This window comes from Scomber scombrus, chromosome 7, assembly GCF_963691925.1.
Source record: "Scomber scombrus chromosome 7, fScoSco1.1, whole genome shotgun sequence".
Classification (NCBI taxonomy): Eukaryota; Metazoa; Chordata; class Actinopteri; order Scombriformes; family Scombridae; genus Scomber; species Scomber scombrus.
Genome location: NC_084976.1, coordinates 32,688,833 through 32,709,805, shown reverse-complemented (window position 1 = coordinate 32,709,805; position 20,973 = coordinate 32,688,833). Strand labels below are relative to the sequence as shown.

Below are 20,973 nucleotides of genomic sequence, written 5' to 3'. Positions count from 1 at the left end.
ACAGGACATAGACAGTTGAACAGACTGCATCACAAAATAAATACATTTCTGTGTAAAGACCACCGTGCCCACCACGAGAGTGAGATGTTTTTCAAATAACATGGGTGATTCCTGAGCTGAGAGCCTTGCTGATTGAGAAAAGAAAGGTTTTTAAATCTGGTGACAGAGAGGAACTGAGGAGGGTGCAGAGGGATCTTAAACGAAAGATCAGAGAGTGCAAAGCCAGCTACAGAAAAATAGAGGTCCAACTGCAGAACAACTCAAGGGAGGTCTGGAGAGGACTCCAAACTATTTCAGGCCAGGGCAAAAGCAGGAAGAGGGACCTTGAACCTGGGGATAGAGACTGGGCTAAACAAGTTAAACCTGTTTTTCAACAGATTTGATTCTGGTCCCATCCCCTCCAGCCTGAGCACAGTCCAGCCTCCCTCCAGCTCCCTTTGCCTGCTCGCTCCCTCACCTCCGCCATCATCTCTGGGGCTCTTGCTCTCCCCTACACCAACACCACCACCACCTCCATCTATGGGGCCCTCACCATAATTCCCCTCACCACCACCATCATCTCTGTGGTTCTCCAGTGGATCAGGTGAGAATGCAGCTACAGAAGATCAAAGCTAGGAAAGCCACGGGTCCTGATGGCATCAGCTCCAGACTCCTCAGGGACTGTGCAGACCAGCTCTGCCAGGTGGTCTGCTACATCTTTAACCTGAGCCTGGAAAGGGTTCCCATCAAGTAGAAGACTTCTTGTGGTTCCAGTCCCAAAGACCTCGTGCCCCAAGGAGCTCAACCACTTCAGACCTGTGGCTTTAACCTCTCACCTTATGAAGGCACTTGAGAGGATCGCTTTGAACCATCTCCGCCCTCTGTTGAGCCCTTACATGGATCCCCTGCAGTTTGCATACCAGCCTGGCATTTGGGTGGATCATGCTGTCATCTACCTACTGCAGAGATCCCTGTCTCACCTGGAGGACACTGGAAGTACTGTGAGGATAATTTTTTTTAAATTTCTCCAGTGCTTTAAAATACAATTCAACCTACACTGCTCATGAGGAAGCTGGAGAGAGAGTGTGGGTCTCTAGACTTCTGTTACTCCACAGACAGTTGTCACCTCCAGAAGTTCTCTGATGACACTGCCATTGTGGGATGCGTGTCAGAGGGGAACGACTGTGAGTACAGGAAGGTCATCATGGACTTTGTCGACTGGTGTCAGCAGAACCACGTACAAGTCAACGCCAGCAAGACAAGGGAGATGGTGCCATCGAAAACTCTCAAAAATTGCACCGGTGAACCTCGAGGGACTTGACATCGAGACAGTGAGGACATACAAGTACCTGAGTGTTCACTTCAACAGAAATCTGGACTGGTCGGACAACACTGACTCTATCTACAAGAAGGGTCAGTGTGGTTTACACCTACTGATGAGGCTGGCATCGTTTGGTGTGTGCAGGCCACTGCTGAGATCCTTCTTCGACTCTGTGGTTGCATCAGTGGTCTCATATCGCATATGCAGTGGTGTGTTGTGTAGGGGGGGGTGTTCTGAGTGAGACAAGAACAGACTCAACAGACTGATTAAAAGAGCCAGCTCAGTCTGTGGCTGTCTGTTCCCCATAGAAGTGGTGGGATAGAGGAGGGTTTTAGCCAAACTGTACTCGATCATGGACAACACCTCTCACCCTCTGCATCAGACTGTGAAGCCTTAAGCAGCTCCTTCAGAGACAGATTAATACACCCCAAGTGTAAGAAGGAGCGCTTCCGCAGGTCCTTCATTCCAACTGCAGTCAGACTGTACAATGCTGCACTATAGTTGCACTTTTTTTAGTTTATTGTTGTGTATATGGTAAATGGACTGTACTTATATAGCGCCTTTCTAGTCTTTTCGACCACTCAAAGCGCTTTACAATACAACCCATTCACCGCATTCACACACATTCATACACTGATGGCAGGCGCTACCACGCAGGGTGCCAACCTGCACATCAGGAGGAATCTAACCATTCACTCGCATTCATACACCGTTGGCACAGCAATTAGGGGTTAAGTGTCTTGCCCAAGGACACATCGACATGTAGACTGGAGGAGCCGGGAATCGAACCGCCAATCTTCCAATTGGAGGACGACCGCCCTACCTCCTGAGCCACAGCCGCCCGCATATATATATAGTATATGTATATATACACATATATATATATATATACATATATATATATATATGTTCAAGCAATCAGCTACACACAACAACCACATAGACAATAAGGGGCTTACAGTAGACTTGTAGTCAAGACCGCCTAAACCGAGACCAAGACACTACCAAGACCAGAGGGTATCAAGACCGAGACCAAGACGAGACCAAGGCCAAGACAGACTGAGTCAAGACCAAGACAAAGTCGAGACAAGACCAAGACCGAGACCAAAAAAAACAAAACAAAAAAACAGCTAGTGAGCTAGTGTTACACCATAACTTGCATCAATTGAATAAAAGCAGCTCTTACTGGGGTAAGTCCCAGTTTAAATTCAATTTAAGAAGGTATTATTTCAACTACAGACAGAACAATGCAGAGACAGAGCTTGTCATGAATGTGTGTGACTGTGAGCTCACTCACTGTAAATGTTTTCGTAGACTGGGTGAGATAAACTATGTATAGCAATTGCATGACAGCTGTTACTGCACTATTAGAGGATTGAGACTCCTTTGTCTTCTGTTGAGGACTGATATTGGTGACTGACTGGTACTAACTGGTCCAAAAGTCATCTGATAAAACAGCTAACACCTCCAACAGCTTTGGGAAATATGTAACTAATTACAATTATACTTAATTTGTAGATGAAATTGAAGATACACAATTATAACCTTGCCAGAAATAGATTAAGCCTGTGAAGTCAAAACAATGTGATATGCAGATGTTATTTAAATGTCAATGGTCACATTTATTTAGTTAAACAACTCCATTTTAAATAAAATACAGTAAACAACAATGACATGCGCACATGTCACATGAATCAAATGCAAACTACAAATTCTACATACCAATACAAACTGCACATCAAATGGTGCATTAACAAGAATAGAGACAAGATGCTGACATCTTGATGTCTGCAATGGCATGTGATTACAACACACTGCCAATAATATAAAGCCTGTTCTTCAGTAAGGCAAGAACAACAGAACAGACACTATGAACAAATAACAGATGATACTTAAAAGAGAGAGAGAGAAAGAGAGGGAGAGAGTGTGAGAGAGAGAGAGAGAGAGAGAGAGAGAAAGAGAGGCAGAATGAGAGCATCACTTAACTAAACAGGCATATTTTCAGAGTGGAGGGAGTGAGAGAAAACAGTTCACATTTTAAAATAGTGGCTGATTGCACTTCAGGAAAATTAAGGATTGCAACAGTTTACAGCCTAGCCGTGAAAAACTCTCTCAACTGGGGCAGAAGAGGCAGGGACAGAGAAGACTTTCATGGCAACACTGTGCAGACTGGGGAAACGCTCTTTGTTTTTCGACGAAAAGGTGAGTGCATCACAGTCACAGTCATTTATGCTGTCTAGGTACTTGCGAATTTGAGCATCAGTGCTCGAATCCTGGGTTGTGCTGCGTTGCAACCTAAAGGTCTTGTAGCTTGAAAGAAGACGCTGTTTCGGCGGTGGGGCGGTGTCACTATCCGATGCTTCTGCATCTTCTTCTATTGGTGCTGCAGCTGCATCTCTGTCTGCCTGTCTGATCAAAAGGCCTTGAAATAGTGCACACACACACACACACACACACACAAAAGAGACAGGATTAGACAGGATGCCTCTAATGAGGGTAAAAAACAATGACGGTAATAGTAATTGCAACAATAACAACAGTAATAAATAATAACTATATAGCCACCTGTTAATGATGTTTTAAGGTCATCTCTGAACCCCTTCAGTGATGGTCCGGTTTCACCATTTTGGACATCTAAGTCTACCCAGGTCAGTCCAAACTGGGGGTCGAGCATGGCGGCAAGGAAGTAGATCCGATGGCTAAACGGCTCCTCTGGATCCTCTTCATCCATGCGAATCCGCCTAAAGATTCCAGAGAACCGTTTCTCTAAGGATCTTTTCAGTGCCCTGACTATAGTTACGAGCTGAGGCGTTTGCACTTCCATCTTTGTAAGATGACTCTTCAAGTCCAGTACGGTGGGGACTACCATGCTAATAGTCACCTGATGATCACCTTCTGTAAGGTCTGTTGCCTCAGAAAAAGGCTCAAGCAAAGCACAAAGGTCTTTTAGCTGAGCCCATTCTCGGGCTGAAAAGACTAAATTCTCTGTATCGCTGCACATTTCAGTGATGGCTCGGTGGTCAAGTGTGATGAGAGCCTTTAACTGTCTGTAAGTGCTATTCCAGCGTGTATTGTTTGCTGCTGGGATACAATTATTGCAGCCAAAGTGGGCCTCAAACAAGTCTCTGTGCTTACTACTGCTGTGCAGCAGGGTTTTAAACTTTGCTGGCCTTGGCAATGGCTCTAGCTATTGCCTTTACCTCTTTCATCCCGTCATTAATCACGAGTTGCAGCGAGTGGGCAAAGCAAGAGAGACGTTCACCCGTTGAACATGGATCAGAATCCTCTGCATCCTCCCACATTGTTTCATCATCGAGCTCATCGCTGCTGTCACCTTCAGGCTGCTCTACTTCTAGCATCCTGACTTTAAAGGCCCGCTTCATATTGGACGCGTTATAAGATGTAGCTTATCTTATGGCCAATGCCATACTCCTCAACAATGCTGTCAAATGCTAAGGCAATTCGTTCACCACAGTGCTTCCCTGTGAAACGGCTACAGTCTAGCAAAAAAGACTGTAAAATGTAGGAGTCCTTGTTCTTGCAGATAACATGAGCAGTAACTCCCAGGAAGGACCGAAGCCTCCGGTCAGACCAGAGGTCTGTTGTTATTGCTACATTTGGCTGGACTTCAAGGGCTTTGATTATGTCATCCTTAACTTTTTTGACAAGGTGAGGAATCAACTTCTCTGTCAAAGTGGCCCTTGACATAGGAGTGTATTTGCTATCCAGGACATTCAGGAAGTGTCTAAAGTATGGATTCTCAACGATAGACAGGGGGAGAGAACATCCAACTATGAGGATGGACTGGGTGATAGCCTGTTGCCTGGATGAATTTGGAGAATAAAGCTGGATGTTTGAAGCAAACGCCGCTATTTGTGGCTGTGTTGGATCAGACAATGATGCTGTAGATCTAGCTTTGTACTCCAAGTACCTACAACATAGGGGAAAAAGAATCTGTAAGTCATCTGTTTCTATTCAACCACAACAAACTACTGTATCTTACAATGCAGTAATTTTAAATCTATCAATGAGTGCAGGTCTTTACATACAAAATAACCTCATCCAATCCAGTGTGACACATTAACAGAAAATTTTTCACATTGCATTAAGCCTCCTTATGTGTCAGCCAGCAATCAGACACAGCTGATGACAAGAAATTAAAGAAAAAAATATACATATTCAAAAAAGTCTTAAGTTACACTCTGGCCTAGGCTCTATACAATAGAATTGTGTCCCATAATAGATAGATAGATAGATAGAAAGACAAAGATAGATAAATACATTACTTACTCTATCTATCTATCTATCTATCTAATAATAACATGCTGTGGTAGCCCTACATGCTGGACTGGTTACAGTTAACACAGGACAAGACGCCTAACCACCATAACCACGTCAAACATGATTGTACATTTTGTAGAATGGGTGTCAGTATTATGTTCAAGCCAATTCAAACTCAAGATTCATGACGAGGAGTTGCGGCGTGTGAATCAAACTCGTTGCAAGGAGTTTCGAGCTGTTGCTAAACCATCAACATGTCAAATTGTACTTTCTCCTTCAAAAGTGTCTCTGGTTTTAGGACGTTTTTACCTCACGGCTTTTATGACACAATGTCAGTCGAAAACAGATGTCAAAGCAGCGTTTTGGAAATGGAGAGAAATTGAGTTTTATTGACTATAAAATTAAGGCTCAATTCCATCATCATCCTTGCTATCTAGGCCAGAGCTGCTCTGATATGATCTGGCTTCATCGTCGAGAATGCCGCTAGTGCTAACCTAGCAATGTCGAGGCACCCAAATTGCTCATCCTTCCTTGCGTGTCAGCAACCATATTATGGCAAAATCAACAACAAACCACATGATACCAGCCCTTAAAGTGCTCATTGACACGGTTTTGATATACAGTATTTCTACTCAATGAATTCGTCAAAATATCTAACGTTGGTGAAAACTGTTAATGTTTAAGTAGCCAAGAGACACTGATAAGTTAACTACCTGTACTGAGCATGTAGTTACACTCTTAGCCAAAAATGTTTCAGTAAGTCTGCAAAGAACTGAAGCTTGCAAAAAAATATCCGTCCCCTAAATAATTTATACCGCTAGCTTACCTCTCCGGGTGTCTCCGCTCCAGGTGTCTGGTGAACGTTGATGTCGTCCCGGCTGTTTCGGTTAGAGAGACTTTTGCAAAACTTCTTTCTTGCCCCTGGACTGCAAATTCCTTTGTGTTCGGTGAATGCAAATTTAATGATGGCAGAATTCGCTGACATTATTATTACTACTGTAGGTCTGACTGAGACTGACAGCTACGACGTAAACCTAACGTTTCGTGCTGGCTACACTTGCGTCTTTTGATTGGATGAGAGCCAGTTTCTTAATCACAACAAAAATACATGTATGTCACTGATTGTTTGCATTTGAAGGGCGTGAAAGGCGAAATAATTTAATGTTGCATTATCGAATATTATGTTTTGTATCATGGACATTATTTGTTGCAAATCTCCCGACCACTATGTCGACCTGAGACCTGAGACCAAGACAGGACCGAGGGATCCGAGACCAAGACAAGACCAAGACCAAAGACGGTCGAGACTGTGACAAGACCGAGACCACGTAAAAGTGGTCTCGAGACATCCAACTCTAGCTTACAGACACTGTTTTCTCTTACATTCGCAAATGCACAGACAACGCGTCCCACAAAAAGACCATCACCACCCGGGCTAACAAGAAGCCATGGCTGACAGGGGCTGTCCACTGGCTGCTGAAGGCCAGAGACAAAGCCTTCAGAGCCGGGGATGAAATTGGCCTGAGAACAGCGAGGGCCAACCTGTCCTGTGGCATCAAGAAGGCAAAACAGGACTACTCAAAAGAGATCACCAGCCACTTCAAAGACAGCAGAGACACGCGCAGCCTGTGGCAGGGCATCCAGACCATAACGGACTACAAGCCTGCATCACAGACCTGCGATGACAACATATCTCTGCTCAATGACCTCATCCGCTTCTTTGCACGGTTCGAGGAAACAAACAACACAAGACCTCAGAAAAGACCCCCCCCCACGACCAGGCTCTGTGCCTGTCTGCTGAAAGTGTGAAGAGGGCACTCGCCACCATCAACCCCCGCAAAGCAACAGGCCCAGACAACTTTCCAGGCCGTGTACTGAGGGACTGCACAGAGGAGCTTAAGGATATCTTCACGGATATCTTCAACACTTCTCTGAGTCAAGCTGCTGTTCCATCACACTTCAAGTCCTCCATCATCATACCTGTGCCAAAGAAACCGGCTCCATCCTGCTTCAACGACTATCGCCCTGTGGCACTGACCCCCATTATCATGAAATGCTTTGAAAGACTAGTCATGACTCACATCAAGTCCATCCCCCCCCCACCCTGGACCCCCTTCAGTTTGCATACCGGGCCAAACGTTACACAGAGGACGCAATCTGCTCTGCTCTTCACCCAGCCTTCACCCACCTGGAAAAAACAGACTCATATGTGAGATGAGCTGGTCATAGACTTTAGTTCAGCTTTCAACACCATAATCCCTCAACAACTCATCTGTAAACTAGACCAGCTGGGGCTCAACACCTCCCTTTGCAACTGGATCCTGGACTTCCTGAGCGAGAGGCCACAAGCAGTATGAGTCGGCAACAACACCTCGAGTGGCATCACGCTCAGCACAGGGGCCCCACAAGGCTGTGTGCTCAGTCCCCTGCTCTTCACCCTGCTGACTCACGACTGCACACCAACCCACAGCACCAATCACATGGTGAAGTTTGCGGACGACACAACTCTGGTGGGTCTCATCACCAGGAACGACGGGACCCACTACAGGAAGGAGGTCAACCTTCTGACCACGTGGTGCAAAGACAACAACCTCCTGCTGAATGTCAGCAAAACAAAGGAGATTGTGTTTGACTTCTGGAAAGGCCACACCGAACACCCACCACTGACCATCGAAGGTGCTGCTGTGGAGCGAGTGAGCAGCACCAAATTCCTGGGGGTGCACATGAGTGAGGACCTTTCCTGGATCACCAACTCTGCATCACTGGCGAAGAAAGCCCAGCGGCGCCTCTACTTCCTGCACAAGCTCAAGAGAGCGAAAGCTCCCACACCCATCCTGAACTCATTCTACCGAGGCACCATTGAAAGCATCCTGACCAGTTGCATCACTGTGTGGGGCGGTAGCTGCACTGCATACAGCAGGAAAGCACTGCAACGCTTAGTGAACACAGCTGGTAAGATCATTGGTGCCCCACTCCCCTCCTTACAAGACACATACGCCACCCGCCTCATCCGTAAAGCTACCTCTATTGTGTGCGACACCAGCCACCCCGCACACAGTCTGTTCACCCTCCTACCCTCTGGAAGGAGGTATAGGAGCCTCCTACCCTCTGGAAGGAGGTACAGGACCCCCCTACCCTCTGGAAGGAGGTATAGGAGCCTCCTACCCTCTGGAAGGAGGTACAGGACCCCCCTACCCTCTGGAAGGAGGTATAGGAGCCTCCGTAGCCGCACCGAAAGACTCAGAAACAGTTTCATACACCAGGCTGTCAGAAACCTAAACTCTCTCCCCTCACAAGCTGAACCCCCCCCCCCCCCCCCCCCCCCCACAGACTGAAATTGCTGCTATTAAATGACTGTTCTTTTTGCACTATATCTGTTAAAAATATACATCTCATAGAACTTTTTGCTGCTATTACTGCCTTTTTGCACTACCACAACTTAACTATACAGAAACTTATGCTGCTACTTCCTACATATAAAAAAGTAGACTCCAAAATCTTATTTTAACTTACTGCCTATCCATTCTATGTTTTATTTTTATATTATTATTAGTAAATGTCTTATCTGTTGTGCACTTCAATGTTTATCTGTTCCACCGTGGGATAGTGAGAAACGTCTTCTCGATTCCTTTGTATGCCTTAACATGTGAAGAAATTGACAATAAAGCTTAATTTAAGGGTCGTTTTATTTAGTTTTTAATTTTATTGTTGTATACATTTGTTTTTGTTTGTTTTTTTCTATATCACTATTTTTTGAGCTGCTGTAGCAATGAATTTTCCCCACTGTGGGATCAATAAATGTATCTTTATCATCATTATTAGACTTTCATGAATTAATGCACATTGAAATTAATTCACATTAATTGACAGAGTTCCAGTGATGATGTGGAGAGGAGAGGCTGACGCGCTGTAACTCTATTTGTCAAATATTATATGCCAAACAACTTGTTTTTTATGGAATCAGATTTGTGTCAGAATGATCAAGCAAAACTTTTTAAACATCAAACGAAAATAATAATCTGAGAGAATAAAAATCATCCAAGCAAAAAAAAAGTCATCTCAAAAATAAAACTTAGAACTTCCGGAACGACGAGGAGGATGTAGGACGCGTTTCGCGGAGGCTCCGCTGGAATGTGACTTTTTATACTTTTATATTGCACTGCTGTATTCTTTTTGTTGGCGTTTAGAGCTATTTTGCTGCCCTTCCTTATATGTGAACTACTTTTCCGTTCATGGGCACTCTACAATGGCAAGCCGAGGGAGAAGCGATGCTACCAAAACAAGCCGCAGCAAGCCCCGGCTATCACCTGAGCCACAATCCCCGGATCAGCCAGGTGCTAATGCTAATGCTAATGCTGCCCTTCTGCTGAATATGAGGGATATGATGAAGGAGATGATGGACGAAATGCGCTTGGATATCCTCAGTAAGTTTGAAACCACCGTCTCGACGGTAGTTAAAAGGGAGATTGTGGCTGCTTTTGAGCCCTTTGAGAACAGACTTGCATCGTATGATAATACAATCGCGGATCTCGAGCGCTCGGCCACTGCACACGACACTGAACTATCCGACCTCAGAGTTAATGTCAGCAAACTTACCGCCACTGTTGACTCTCTGTCCAAGAAATGCGAGGACCTGGAGGGTCGTTCAAGGTGGAACAATATTCGCCTGGTGGGCCTCCCAGAGGGTACGGAAGGTCCGCATCCAACTGATTTCACTGCCCAGCTTCTACAAGACATACTGGGTCTCGACGACAAACCCATACTGGACCGTGCCCACCGCACTCTACGCTCCAAACCTAAGGACGGCGAGCCTCCTCGTCCACTCGTCATTCGGGTTAATCTCTTTCAAGTCCGGAACCACATTCTTCGGCGAGCTGGAGAGGCTCCCCCACTTTTCTACATGGGCAAGAGAATTTCGATCTTTCCCGATTTCACCCCGGCGGTGGCTAGGAGGCGGGCGGCTTTTGCGACGGTGAAGAAGGAGCTCCATTCCTGCCCTAATGTCAAGTTTGGACTTCTTTACCCAGCGACACTACGCATCACTCTGCCCGGCGGGCAGACCCACAGGTTTGAGGATCCAGCTTTGGCTCTGAGTTTCATTAAGGAGAATGTTAGAAGGGGGATTACACCTGATGATATTTAATGGTCATTTGAATGTAGCTGCCCCTGTGGACTATTATTGTCTTTCACCCTAGATGCCTGGTTTGAACTAAAGTGAACACTAATGTACAGCTCGGATGTGACGCTGATCTTGTTTTCTTGTTCACTCCTTGGAATCTGGATTTTCTTCAACATGGCTTAAGGTGACTACTTGAATGCAAGAATACCTCAGGCATAAACTTTTATCACTGCAGCACATCAGTTATGTCAGACATCTACTTCTCACTTTTTCCCACAGATTCGTACTAACTCACATAACATCACTGACCCCCAGGAAATTAACAATGTGTTCAAGGAATTTTATGCCTCTCTTTATTCATCTGATCATGACATTGCGCCTGATTTTGACCCTTTTTTTGAAAACTTGGACCCCTCGCTCGATCATTCTGCTTCCGATGAGTTAGAGAGACCGATCACGATTACTGAACTTCAAACAGCGGCGTCATCACTGCAAAATGGTAAGAGCCCTGGACCAGATGGCTTTCCCCCTGAATTTTTAAAGAAATTTTGGCACAAACTTGCTCCGTTGCTATTGGATATGTTCAATGAATCATTTGAATTGGGTCACCTTCCCCAAACTCTTAATCAAGCCTCCATCTCCCTTCTTCTAAAAAAAGGCAAGGACCCATTAGCCTGCACCTCTTGTCGCCCAATAAGCTTATTGAATGTTGACTTTAAATTGTTATCCAAATTGTTAGCACTTCGCCTGGAATCATTCCTCCATTCTATTGTTTCCCTGGACCAAACGGGGTTCATTCGAAACAGGCATTCTTTTTCTAACCTTAGACGTTTGTTCAATGTGCTTTATAATATCTCTTCTTCCGACACCCATGAAGCTGTAATATCCCTAGACGCCGAAAAGGCATTTGATAAGAGTCGAGTGGGACTACCTCTTTTATGCCCTAGAAAAATTTGGTTTTAAGAATAATTTTACTTCATGGATTAAGTTGCTTTATTCAGCACCACAAGCCTCGGTTAGAACAAATAAAGTCCATTCTGAATACTTTCGCCTGTAACGTTCGACCAGACAGGGCTGCCCTTTAAGTCCTCACCTGTTTGCAATCACCATTGAACCTCTCTCGATAGCCCTTCGGTCTAATCCCCTTATTACGGGCATATCCAGATATGACACTCAGCTGAAGGTTTCCCTTTATGCAGACGACCTCCTTTTATATGTCTCCAACCTACCTGTCTCAGTTCCCGCCGCCCTTTCTACCCTTCATTCCTTTGGGAAAATATCAGGGTATAAACTAAATCTAAACAAAAGCGAGATATTTCCTATTAACTCAGCTGCTAAGATGTGTCCTTTGGAAAATTTCCCCTTTAAAGTTGCTCTTCATGGCTTTGTTTATCTTGGAATCCAGGTTACACATAAATTTGAGGATCTTTATAAAGCTAATTTTACCCCCCTACTAACCCGAATCCAGAAAGACTTTGATCGGTGGTCTTTGCTCAATCTAACGTTGATTGCACGTGTCAACTCAGTCAAAATGAATATACTCCCAAGACTCTCTTACCTGTTCCAGTGCGTGCCTCTTTTCCTGCCTCAGTCTTTTTTCCATAAACTAGATGGCTTGATCTCAGCTTTCATCTGGAATAAGAAGCCTCCTAGGCTACGTAAACAATATCTGCAGAGACCAAAGCCACTGGGTGGGCTGGCCTTGCCTAACCTGAGGTTCTACTATTGGGCCATCAATATTAGGATTCTTAAGTATTGGCTTCAATATGAGACTTTTGATCCTCCCCCGGCATGGTTAGTTATTGAGGCGAAATCAGTAAATCCTGTTTCTCTGAACGCCTTAGTGCACTCTCCTATCCACTCTTCCACCTTTCCTTACACTAAAAACATGATTGTCAAGACCTCACTTAGGGTCTGGGTCCAGTTTAAGCGCTTTTTTGGACTACAAACATTCTCTGTTTATGCTCCACTAGCTGCTAACCATGCTTTTCCTCCCTCCCTCATAGACAGTGTTTTTCTAAGGTGGATGAATCTGGGTGTTCGTAACTTTAGAGACCTCTATGTTAATAATGTCTTTGCTTCTTTTCAGCAACTTTCAGATAGATTTTCGCTTCCTAAGCAACATTTCTTTAGATATTTACAAGTCTGCAGCTTTGTTCATGACACATTCCCTTGCTTCCCTGACTTACCTTCGTACTCGGCTTTAGATAGCTTTCTGACACCAATCCCCACTCTTAAGGGCTCTATCTCATATATTTACAATCAAATCAATCTTTTACGTTCAGGGTCTTTAGTCTAATTAAAGTCACTTTGGGAGGGTGACCTGGGGGTGGCGTTGTCAGAAGAAACTTGGACGGAGATTTCACGACGTGTTCATAAATCTTCTATTTGTGCCAGACACAGTCTTATTCAGTGTAAAATTTTACACCTTACCTATTACACTAAGGCCCGACTGGCTAAGATTTATGATAATGTTACTCCAACCTGTGATAGGTGCCTCCAATCTCCTGCAAATTTGATACATACATTCTGGCTTTGTCCGTCTTTACATAATTACTGGACTGAGATTTTTAATACTCTATCAGAGGTAGTTGGGGAGGAATTAAAGCCAAATGCTCTGACCGCACTCTTTGGGGTTACTCACCCTTCTCTCAGCAAGGCTAAAAAGGATGTATTTGCTTTTGCGACTCTGTTAGCCAGGAGACTGATTGTTATTAATTGGAAATCTGCAACTTCACCTTGTTATACTCGTTGGATTGGAGATGTTCTTTATTTTCTTAAATTGGAGAAGATCAGACTGTCTCTAACTAATTCATCTGATAACTTTGTGAAGTTATGGGGCCCATTCCTTCAGTTTGTTAAGAGGACGGATCTATTACTCGCGCCTGACTGATGTGACTGTGGCAGCTTAGCGTGGTGGATACGCTACCTATGTCTGTTGTTATCACCGTCTTTCTCACTGACTTGACTGATGTACTTTTTCACTTTTTTTTCTTCTCTTTTTTTTTCTCTCGGGGGGGGGGGGGGGGGGGGGTTGTTTTTGTTTAGTTTTTTTTGTTTAGTTTTTATATATATTGTTTGTTTTGATTTATTTTATTGTGGTTGTTCCAATTTCATGCAAGTTGTTTGGGTATGCAGCAATCCTTAAGGAACACCCTCTTCTGTTGTTTCTCCAAAAAGAAATGATGTGTACTTGACCCAGTATATGTAAATGTATATAATTGTATACATCTGCAAAACCCAATAAAAAAAAGTTTGAAAAAAAAAAAAAAAATAAATAAAACTTATAACTTGCAAACAAATGATCTGTGTAATCATGTAAACTATTGGTCTTTTGCTATTTTCATAACATGTCCTTTTGTTTACAGTTCTCTCCTTTTGAGTGACAGCTCACTCAGTACCTGACCCCAGATGTTGTTTCTCAGTGCAGCGGGTTCATGGGCTGGTTTCAGCATCTTGGCGCACACTGACCGGAACAAATTACCACACTTCATGATCAATAAAGAGTATTTATCAAAATGCTGGCTGTGCTTTACTAGACGGGTGTCTGTATTAACGTTACCATTTAAATTTACTTTGTTACTGTTGCGCAGCCTTAAAGAACCCGCCCACGCGAGAGGTTTGTGTCAGAAACAGGTGGGGAGTTCCGGTCCTCTGAAATGATGCCAACGCGGAAGTAACTTAAAACTGCATTCTATCAAAAGGCCACCAGGGGGCGACCGTTTTGGTGTCAAAAGGACTTCCGTCTCTATACAAGTCAATGGAGAATTCACCAACTTCTCACTTGATTTCTAACCTCAGTAAACGTTTTCAAAATGTGTTTATGGTCTCAATCGCTAGTTTAAAGCCTTCTTCAATGCAGTATGATGTTCCAGTGTTTCATTTAGGAGTGGCGGCCCCCCTTCCCCAACCCAGTGTAATGGTTTATACATATTTTATACTGTATAGCGTATACAAGTAGTCAAGGAATAAGAGGCAGTTTACCATTTGAAAGTGTTGTGTTTGGTAACTGTTAACTTGAAAGGAAAGTGTTATTTTGTTCAGTACACCAGTGATACTGGAATTGTTTACTGTGAAATGCAGTTTTTGCTGACAAGCAAAATAAAGACATCATTTTGGGAGAAAAAAAGTTGTTCTCTTTACGCACAAAACACGTACCAAAACCGTGGCCAAAAACCGTGTGTGAACTGTGAGAGGGATTTTTCAACAATGAATAGGGTAAGACATTTAATAATATATCAAAGGAAAAAACTAGAAACAATTTTAAAATGAGGGTGTAGTAAATTGAGAGAAACAATCTCATTTTTGTTTCTATTTGTAGGTGAAGACTGACTTGAGAAACAGGCTGCAGGGCGACCACCTTGCAGCATGTATGATGCTGAGCATCAGTGGGCCACCTCTGGCAGCGTTTCCTTACAGCTCTAAACATATAAAAAGCATATGCATATGTAATAAAGCAGGGTATGCATTAGGGTGTGGCTACGTTGTGATTGACAGGTTGATTGATTCACAGGTTCAGGAGGGCGGACAGATAGACTGCAGGAAATAGCCGTGAACTTGTTTCACACCGACAGTTTTCTCCGGAGTTTTGTGGTTATAGTCGTAACAGCTAACCGGTGTAGACTGTGGTAGATCCAGCCATCGCAACCTCCCCCGCTCCGTCCTCTTGCTCCTCCTGATGCCCATATAAGTAGAATCCCTGTTTTTATTTTTCCCAGCATGCACCGGAAATGTTCAAGATGGCGCTGCTCAGATCCGATACTATTGGCCTCCGAGCAGCAGTCCACAAACCAATGGGTGACGTCACGGATGTTACGTCCATTTCTTATATACAGTCTATGGTCAGAAAGCAGGGAGAGTAAAGGAGAGAACTGGGAGAGCAAAGGAGAGCATCCGCAAAGCCATCAGTGTGAAAGAAAAAGAGAGAACTGTAAACAAAAGGAAATGTTATGAAAATAGCAAAAGACGAATAGTTTACATGATTAAACAGATAATTTGTTTGCACGTTTTATTTTTGAGATGACTTTTTTTTGCTTGGATGATTTTTATTCTCTCTCAGATTATTATTTTTGTTTGATGTTTAAAAAGTTTTCCTTGATCATTCTGACACAAATCTGATTCCATAGTTTTAGACTTATTAAGTGGTCTAAGAGGAACAACTCATGGACAAGACAAAAATCCACAAACTTCTGGTGATGCCACCTCAAGCTAACAGAGCATCTAACGATAGCAATGCAGCTAGCAGCATGACTGCAACAAGCGAAACGGGGGAAGGCAACTCTGAGACACTGAACGAAATCTGCAACATAAATCAAGGTCTGCAACAGCAAATACAGAAGGTGGGTGACGATGTGACAACAATTAACCTTTGTATCTAATATGGACACTTTTGTCCAATTCCAATTTTCATTTTGTGACTATTTCAAAGTGGTTTTAGCAAGAGCCTTGAAAATTGGTAAAGGTTAAACATTTTTCACATATTTTTGAATTCCAAACCCAATCCTGTATGACATCTTCCAACTCTGAGAAAATCAACTTTCCGGCACATTTACCACATTGGACAAAAGTGTCCAACGTGTTTGATGCCATAATTAAGGCATATTTGAGAATTGTTTTCAGTTTTTTTTGCATGCATCTTCTAATCCACTTCTCCTCTATTGATCCAAACCATTGATTTAATTAATTTCAGACTTTTAACCCCTTCAATGCCAGAAAAGTCCCCGGTAAAACAAAATGGTGAAAAAAGCACATGAAAGGGTGGTTATTTCCAATATACTGAATGCAAATTGAATGTGGTTTGGGGGGATTATAACAGTCTTGGATATGTCATTGATGAGTAACAAGATTGATTTCCAGGGGTTTTTTGTCCACGTGACTCTCAGAACCAAACTGACACAAGTACCACATATCTCCTGCAGCTTGTGTTGGAATGGGACTTGTATAGCTGTTGTAAAATGTATCGTATATAAAGTATTCAATAAAAACTATAATTTAAAAAAGAAATTTAAGGACCGAAACATATATCCTGACTCACATGTTGTTGTGGAAGGAGTTTTACTTACTGTATACTTGATGTTACATCACTTCAGCTCAGACAGTACACTAAATCTGTTTGGTATTATAAACTCTTCATGTAACCTACAACACAAGCCAAAATATTACTTTATATACACAGTAATAAAACTGACCTGAGAGTTTCCAGTCCACAGTGTGGACTCTCCAGTCCAGCAGAAAGCTGCTTCACTCCTGAATCCTGCAGGTCATTGTTACTCAGGTCCAGATCTCTCAGACTAGAGGACTGGGAGCTGAGAACTGAGGACAGAGCTGCACAGCTTCTCTCCGAGAGGTTACAGCCACTCAGTCTACAGAAGAACTTTAATGGGTTAATTCACAGTTCCACTATATAAAGATAGTAAAAGCTTGATGGGTAAACTTTTACAGACAGTTGAATCCTGACCTGAGAGTTTCCAGTCCATAGTGTGGACTCTCCAGTCCAGCAGAAAGCTGCTTCAGTCCTGAATCCTGCAGCTTGTTATTACTCAGGTCCAGATCTCTCAGACTAGAGGACTGGGAGCTGAGAACTGAGGACAGAGCTGCACAGCTTCTCTCGGAGAGGTTACAGTCACTCAGTCTGGGGAAGAATTTTAATAAGTTAATTCACAGATCCAAAATATGAAGACAAAAAAAGCTTGGTGGGTAAACTTTTACAGACAGTTGAATCCTGACCTGAGAGTTTCCAGTCCATAGTGTGGACTCTCCAGTCCAGCAGACAGCTTCTTCACTCCTGAATCCTGCAGGTTGTTGTTACTCAGGTCCAGATCTCTCAGACTAGAGGACTGGGAGCTGAGAACTGAGGACAGAGCTGAACAGCTTCTCTCTGAGAGGTTACAGTCACTCAGTCTGGAAATATGAAGAAAAAAAACAAGAAATGGGTTATCATTATTTTTATTATTATTATTTTAAAAGACAACAGAGTACCTAATAATAACTAAAGCCAACTATCTGAGTACTTACAGAGCTTTGTTGGAGGCTTTGACCATTGGCAGCAGCCTCAGAAGAACCGCCTCTGAAGCAGAGTATTTCTTCAGGTCAAACACATCCAGATCTTTTTCTGATGGCAGTAGGAGAGTTTCCAGTGTACAGTGTGGACTCTCCAGTGCAGCACACAGCTGCTTCACTCCTGAATCCGGCAGGTTGTTGTTTCTCAGGTCCAGATCTCTCAGACTAGAGGACTGGGAGCTGAGAACTGAGGACAGAGCTGCACAGCTTCTCTTTGAGAAGTTACAGTCACTCAGTCTGGGGAAGAATTTTAATAAGTTAATTCACAGATCCAATATATGAAGACAAAAAAGCTTGGTGGGTAAACTTTTATAGACAGTTGAATCCTGACCTGAGAGTTTCCAGTCCACAGTGTGGACTCTCCAGTCCAGCAGACAGCTTCTTCACTCCTGAATCCTGAAGCTTGTTATTACTCAGGTCCAGATCTCTCAGACTAGAGGACTGGGAGCTGAGAACTGAGGACAGAGCTTCACAGCTTCTCTTTGAGAAGTTACAGTCACTCAGTCTGGGGAAGAATTTTAATAAGTTAATTCACAGATCCAATATATGAAGACAAAAAAGCTTGGTGGGTAAACTTTTATAGACAGTTGAATCCTGACCTGAGAGTTTCCAGTGTACAGTTTGGACTCTCCAGTCCAGCAGACAGCTTCTTCACTCCTGAATCCTGAAGCTTGTTATTACTCAGGTCCAGTTCTCTCAGACTAGAGGACTGGGAGCTGAGAACTGAGGACAGAGCTGCACAGCTTCTCTCGGAGAGGTTACAGTCACTCAACCTGAAGAAGAATCAACAGAACAAAGGAATTGCAAACATTACTTTTCTTCATTGAGCAAAGACTAACCTACACTAATCTGGATAGTTCTGTGTGCACCTACAGAGCTTTGTTGGAGGCTTTGACCACTGGCAGCAGCCTCAGAAGAGCCTCCTCTGAAGCAGAGTATTTCTTCAGGTCAAACACATCCAGATCTTTTTCTGATGACAGTAAGATGAAGACCAGAGCTGACCACTGAGCAGGAGACAGTTTATCTGTGGACAGACTTCCTGATCTCAGGGACTGTTGGATCTCCTCCACTAGAGAACGATCATTCAGTTCATTCAGACAGTGGAACACATTGATGCTTCTCTCTGCAGACACATTCTCACTGATCTTCTTCTTGATGTACTCAACTGTTTTCTGATTGGTCTTTGAGCTACTTCCTGTCTGTGTCAGCAGACCTCGTAGGAGAGTCTGATTGGTCTGCAGTGAAAGACCCAGGAGGAAGCGGAGGAACAAGTCCAGGTGTCCATTTGGACTCTTTAAGGCCTCGTCTACAGCACTCTGGTAGAGATGTGTTGATTTGTCTTTGAAAACTTCAGACCAGGATGTTGTTTGTTCTTTTTCCAGCAGATTGACTCCAGACTTGATGAATGTCAGATGGACATGAAGAGCAGCCAGAAACTCCTGAACGCTCAGATGGACGAAGCAGAACACCTTGTCCTGGTACAGCCCTCTCTCCTCTTTAAAGACCTGTGTGAACACTCCTGAGCACACTGAGGCTGCTCTGATATCGATGCCACACTCTGTCAGGTCTGATTCATAGAAGATCAGGTTGCCTTTCTGCAGCTGCTCAAAAGCCAGTTTTCCCAGAGACTTAATCATCTTCCTGCTCTTCTTATTCCAGTGTGGATCTGTCTCAGCTCCTCCATCATACTTGATGTTCTTCAGTTTGGACTGAAGCACCAGGAAGTGGATGTACATCTCAGTCAGGGTCTTGGGCAGCTCTCCTCTCTCTCTGCTTTTCAACACATCCTCCAAAACTGTAGCAGTGATCCAGCAGAAGACTGGGATGTGGCACATGATGTGGAGGCTTCGTGATGTCTTGATGTGGGAGATGATGGTGCTGGCCTGCTCCTCATCTCTGAATCTCTTCCTGAAGTACTCCTCCTTCTGTGGTTCGGTGAACCCTCTGACCTCTGTCACCATGCCGACACACTCAGGAGGGATCTGATTGGCTGCTGCAGGTCGTGTGGTTATCCAGAGGCGAGCAGAGGGAAGCAGTTTCCCCCTGATGAGGTTTGTCAGCAGCACATCCACTGAGGTGGACTCTGTAACATCAGTCAGGATCTCAGTGTTGTGGAAGTCCAGAGGAAGTCGACACTCATCCAGACCGTCAAAGATGAACACAACCTGGAACTCTTCAAACCTGCAGATTCCTGCTTCTTTGGTTTCAGTAAAGAAGTGATGTACAAGTTCCACCAAGCTGTACTTTTTCTCTTTCAGCACATTCAGCTCTCTGAAAGTGAATGGAAATGTGAAGTGTATGTCCTGGTTGGCTTTGTCTTCAGCCCAGTCCAGAGTGAACTTCTGTGTTAAGACTGTTTTCCCAATGCCAGCCACTCCCTTTGTCATCACTGTTCTGATTGGTTCATCTCTTCCAGGTGAGGCTTTAAAGATGTCTTCTTGTCTGATTGTTGTTTCTGGTCTGTCTGGTTTCCTGGATGCTGTTTCAATCTGTCTGACCTCATGTTCATCATTGACCTCTGCAGACCCTCCCTCTGTGATGTAGAGCGGTGTGTAGATCTGATTCAGAAGGGTTGGGTTTCCTGCTTTAGCGATCCCCTCAAACAGACATTGGAACTTCTTCTCCAGGTTAGACTTGAGTTTACGTCGACACTTTGCAGCACGAGCTCCTGAATGAACAAACAACAAATGAAATCAGTGAGTGGATCCTACAGAAAGTCTAGAAATCTGAACATGTAAGTGTGTCTGTGTAGTTTTTCCTCCTCCATCAGTTTTATTCAGCTCATCAGTGGAGGACAAACAGCCTTTGATCTGATGCAGGTCTGTGCAGCATATTTACAGCAGAGTTTGAAATATAAACCTCTCCCATGTTGCCTCCATTTCCTCTCCATCATGTTAAATCTGTTAAAATCCTCTTACTGCTCTGCAGACAGTCAGCCAGCTCCTCCTGCTTCATTCTCCTCAGGAAGTGCAGTGTGATCTTCAGAAATGCCTCTCTGCTGCTCCTCCTCTGCTCTTCCTCCTCACCGTCCAACACCTCCTCATCCTCACTCTGACTCTCTAAGCATTCTGGGTAATCTGTACTCAGACCCCTCTGTACTCTCTTCAGCTCGTTCTTCACAAAAGTGATGATGTTCTCCTCCAGCAGCTGGAACAGAAAGATAAAGTGAACATTTCATTTAAACTGGTAGAACACAACATGTGATTCATGTGTC

At 43.9% G+C, this 20,973-nt stretch overlaps 1 protein-coding gene across 1 annotated transcript in view; it reads right to left on the bottom strand.

The window, feature by feature from the left end:
- Positions 1-20,973, bottom strand: part of LOC133983075 (NLR family CARD domain-containing protein 3-like) — a 50,186-nt gene that overhangs the window by 2,928 nt on the left and 26,285 nt on the right. Inside the window, exons 8-11 of the mRNA XM_062422027.1 lie at positions 18,633-19,861; positions 18,359-18,532; positions 18,091-18,264; positions 16,889-17,062 (exon numbers count right to left, since the gene is read on the bottom strand). Of these exons, the coding sequence (XP_062278011.1) occupies positions 16,889-17,062; positions 18,091-18,264; positions 18,359-18,532; positions 18,633-19,861 (1,751 nt within the window). The remainder of the gene's footprint in view (positions 1-16,888; positions 17,063-18,090; positions 18,265-18,358; positions 18,533-18,632; positions 19,862-20,973) is intronic.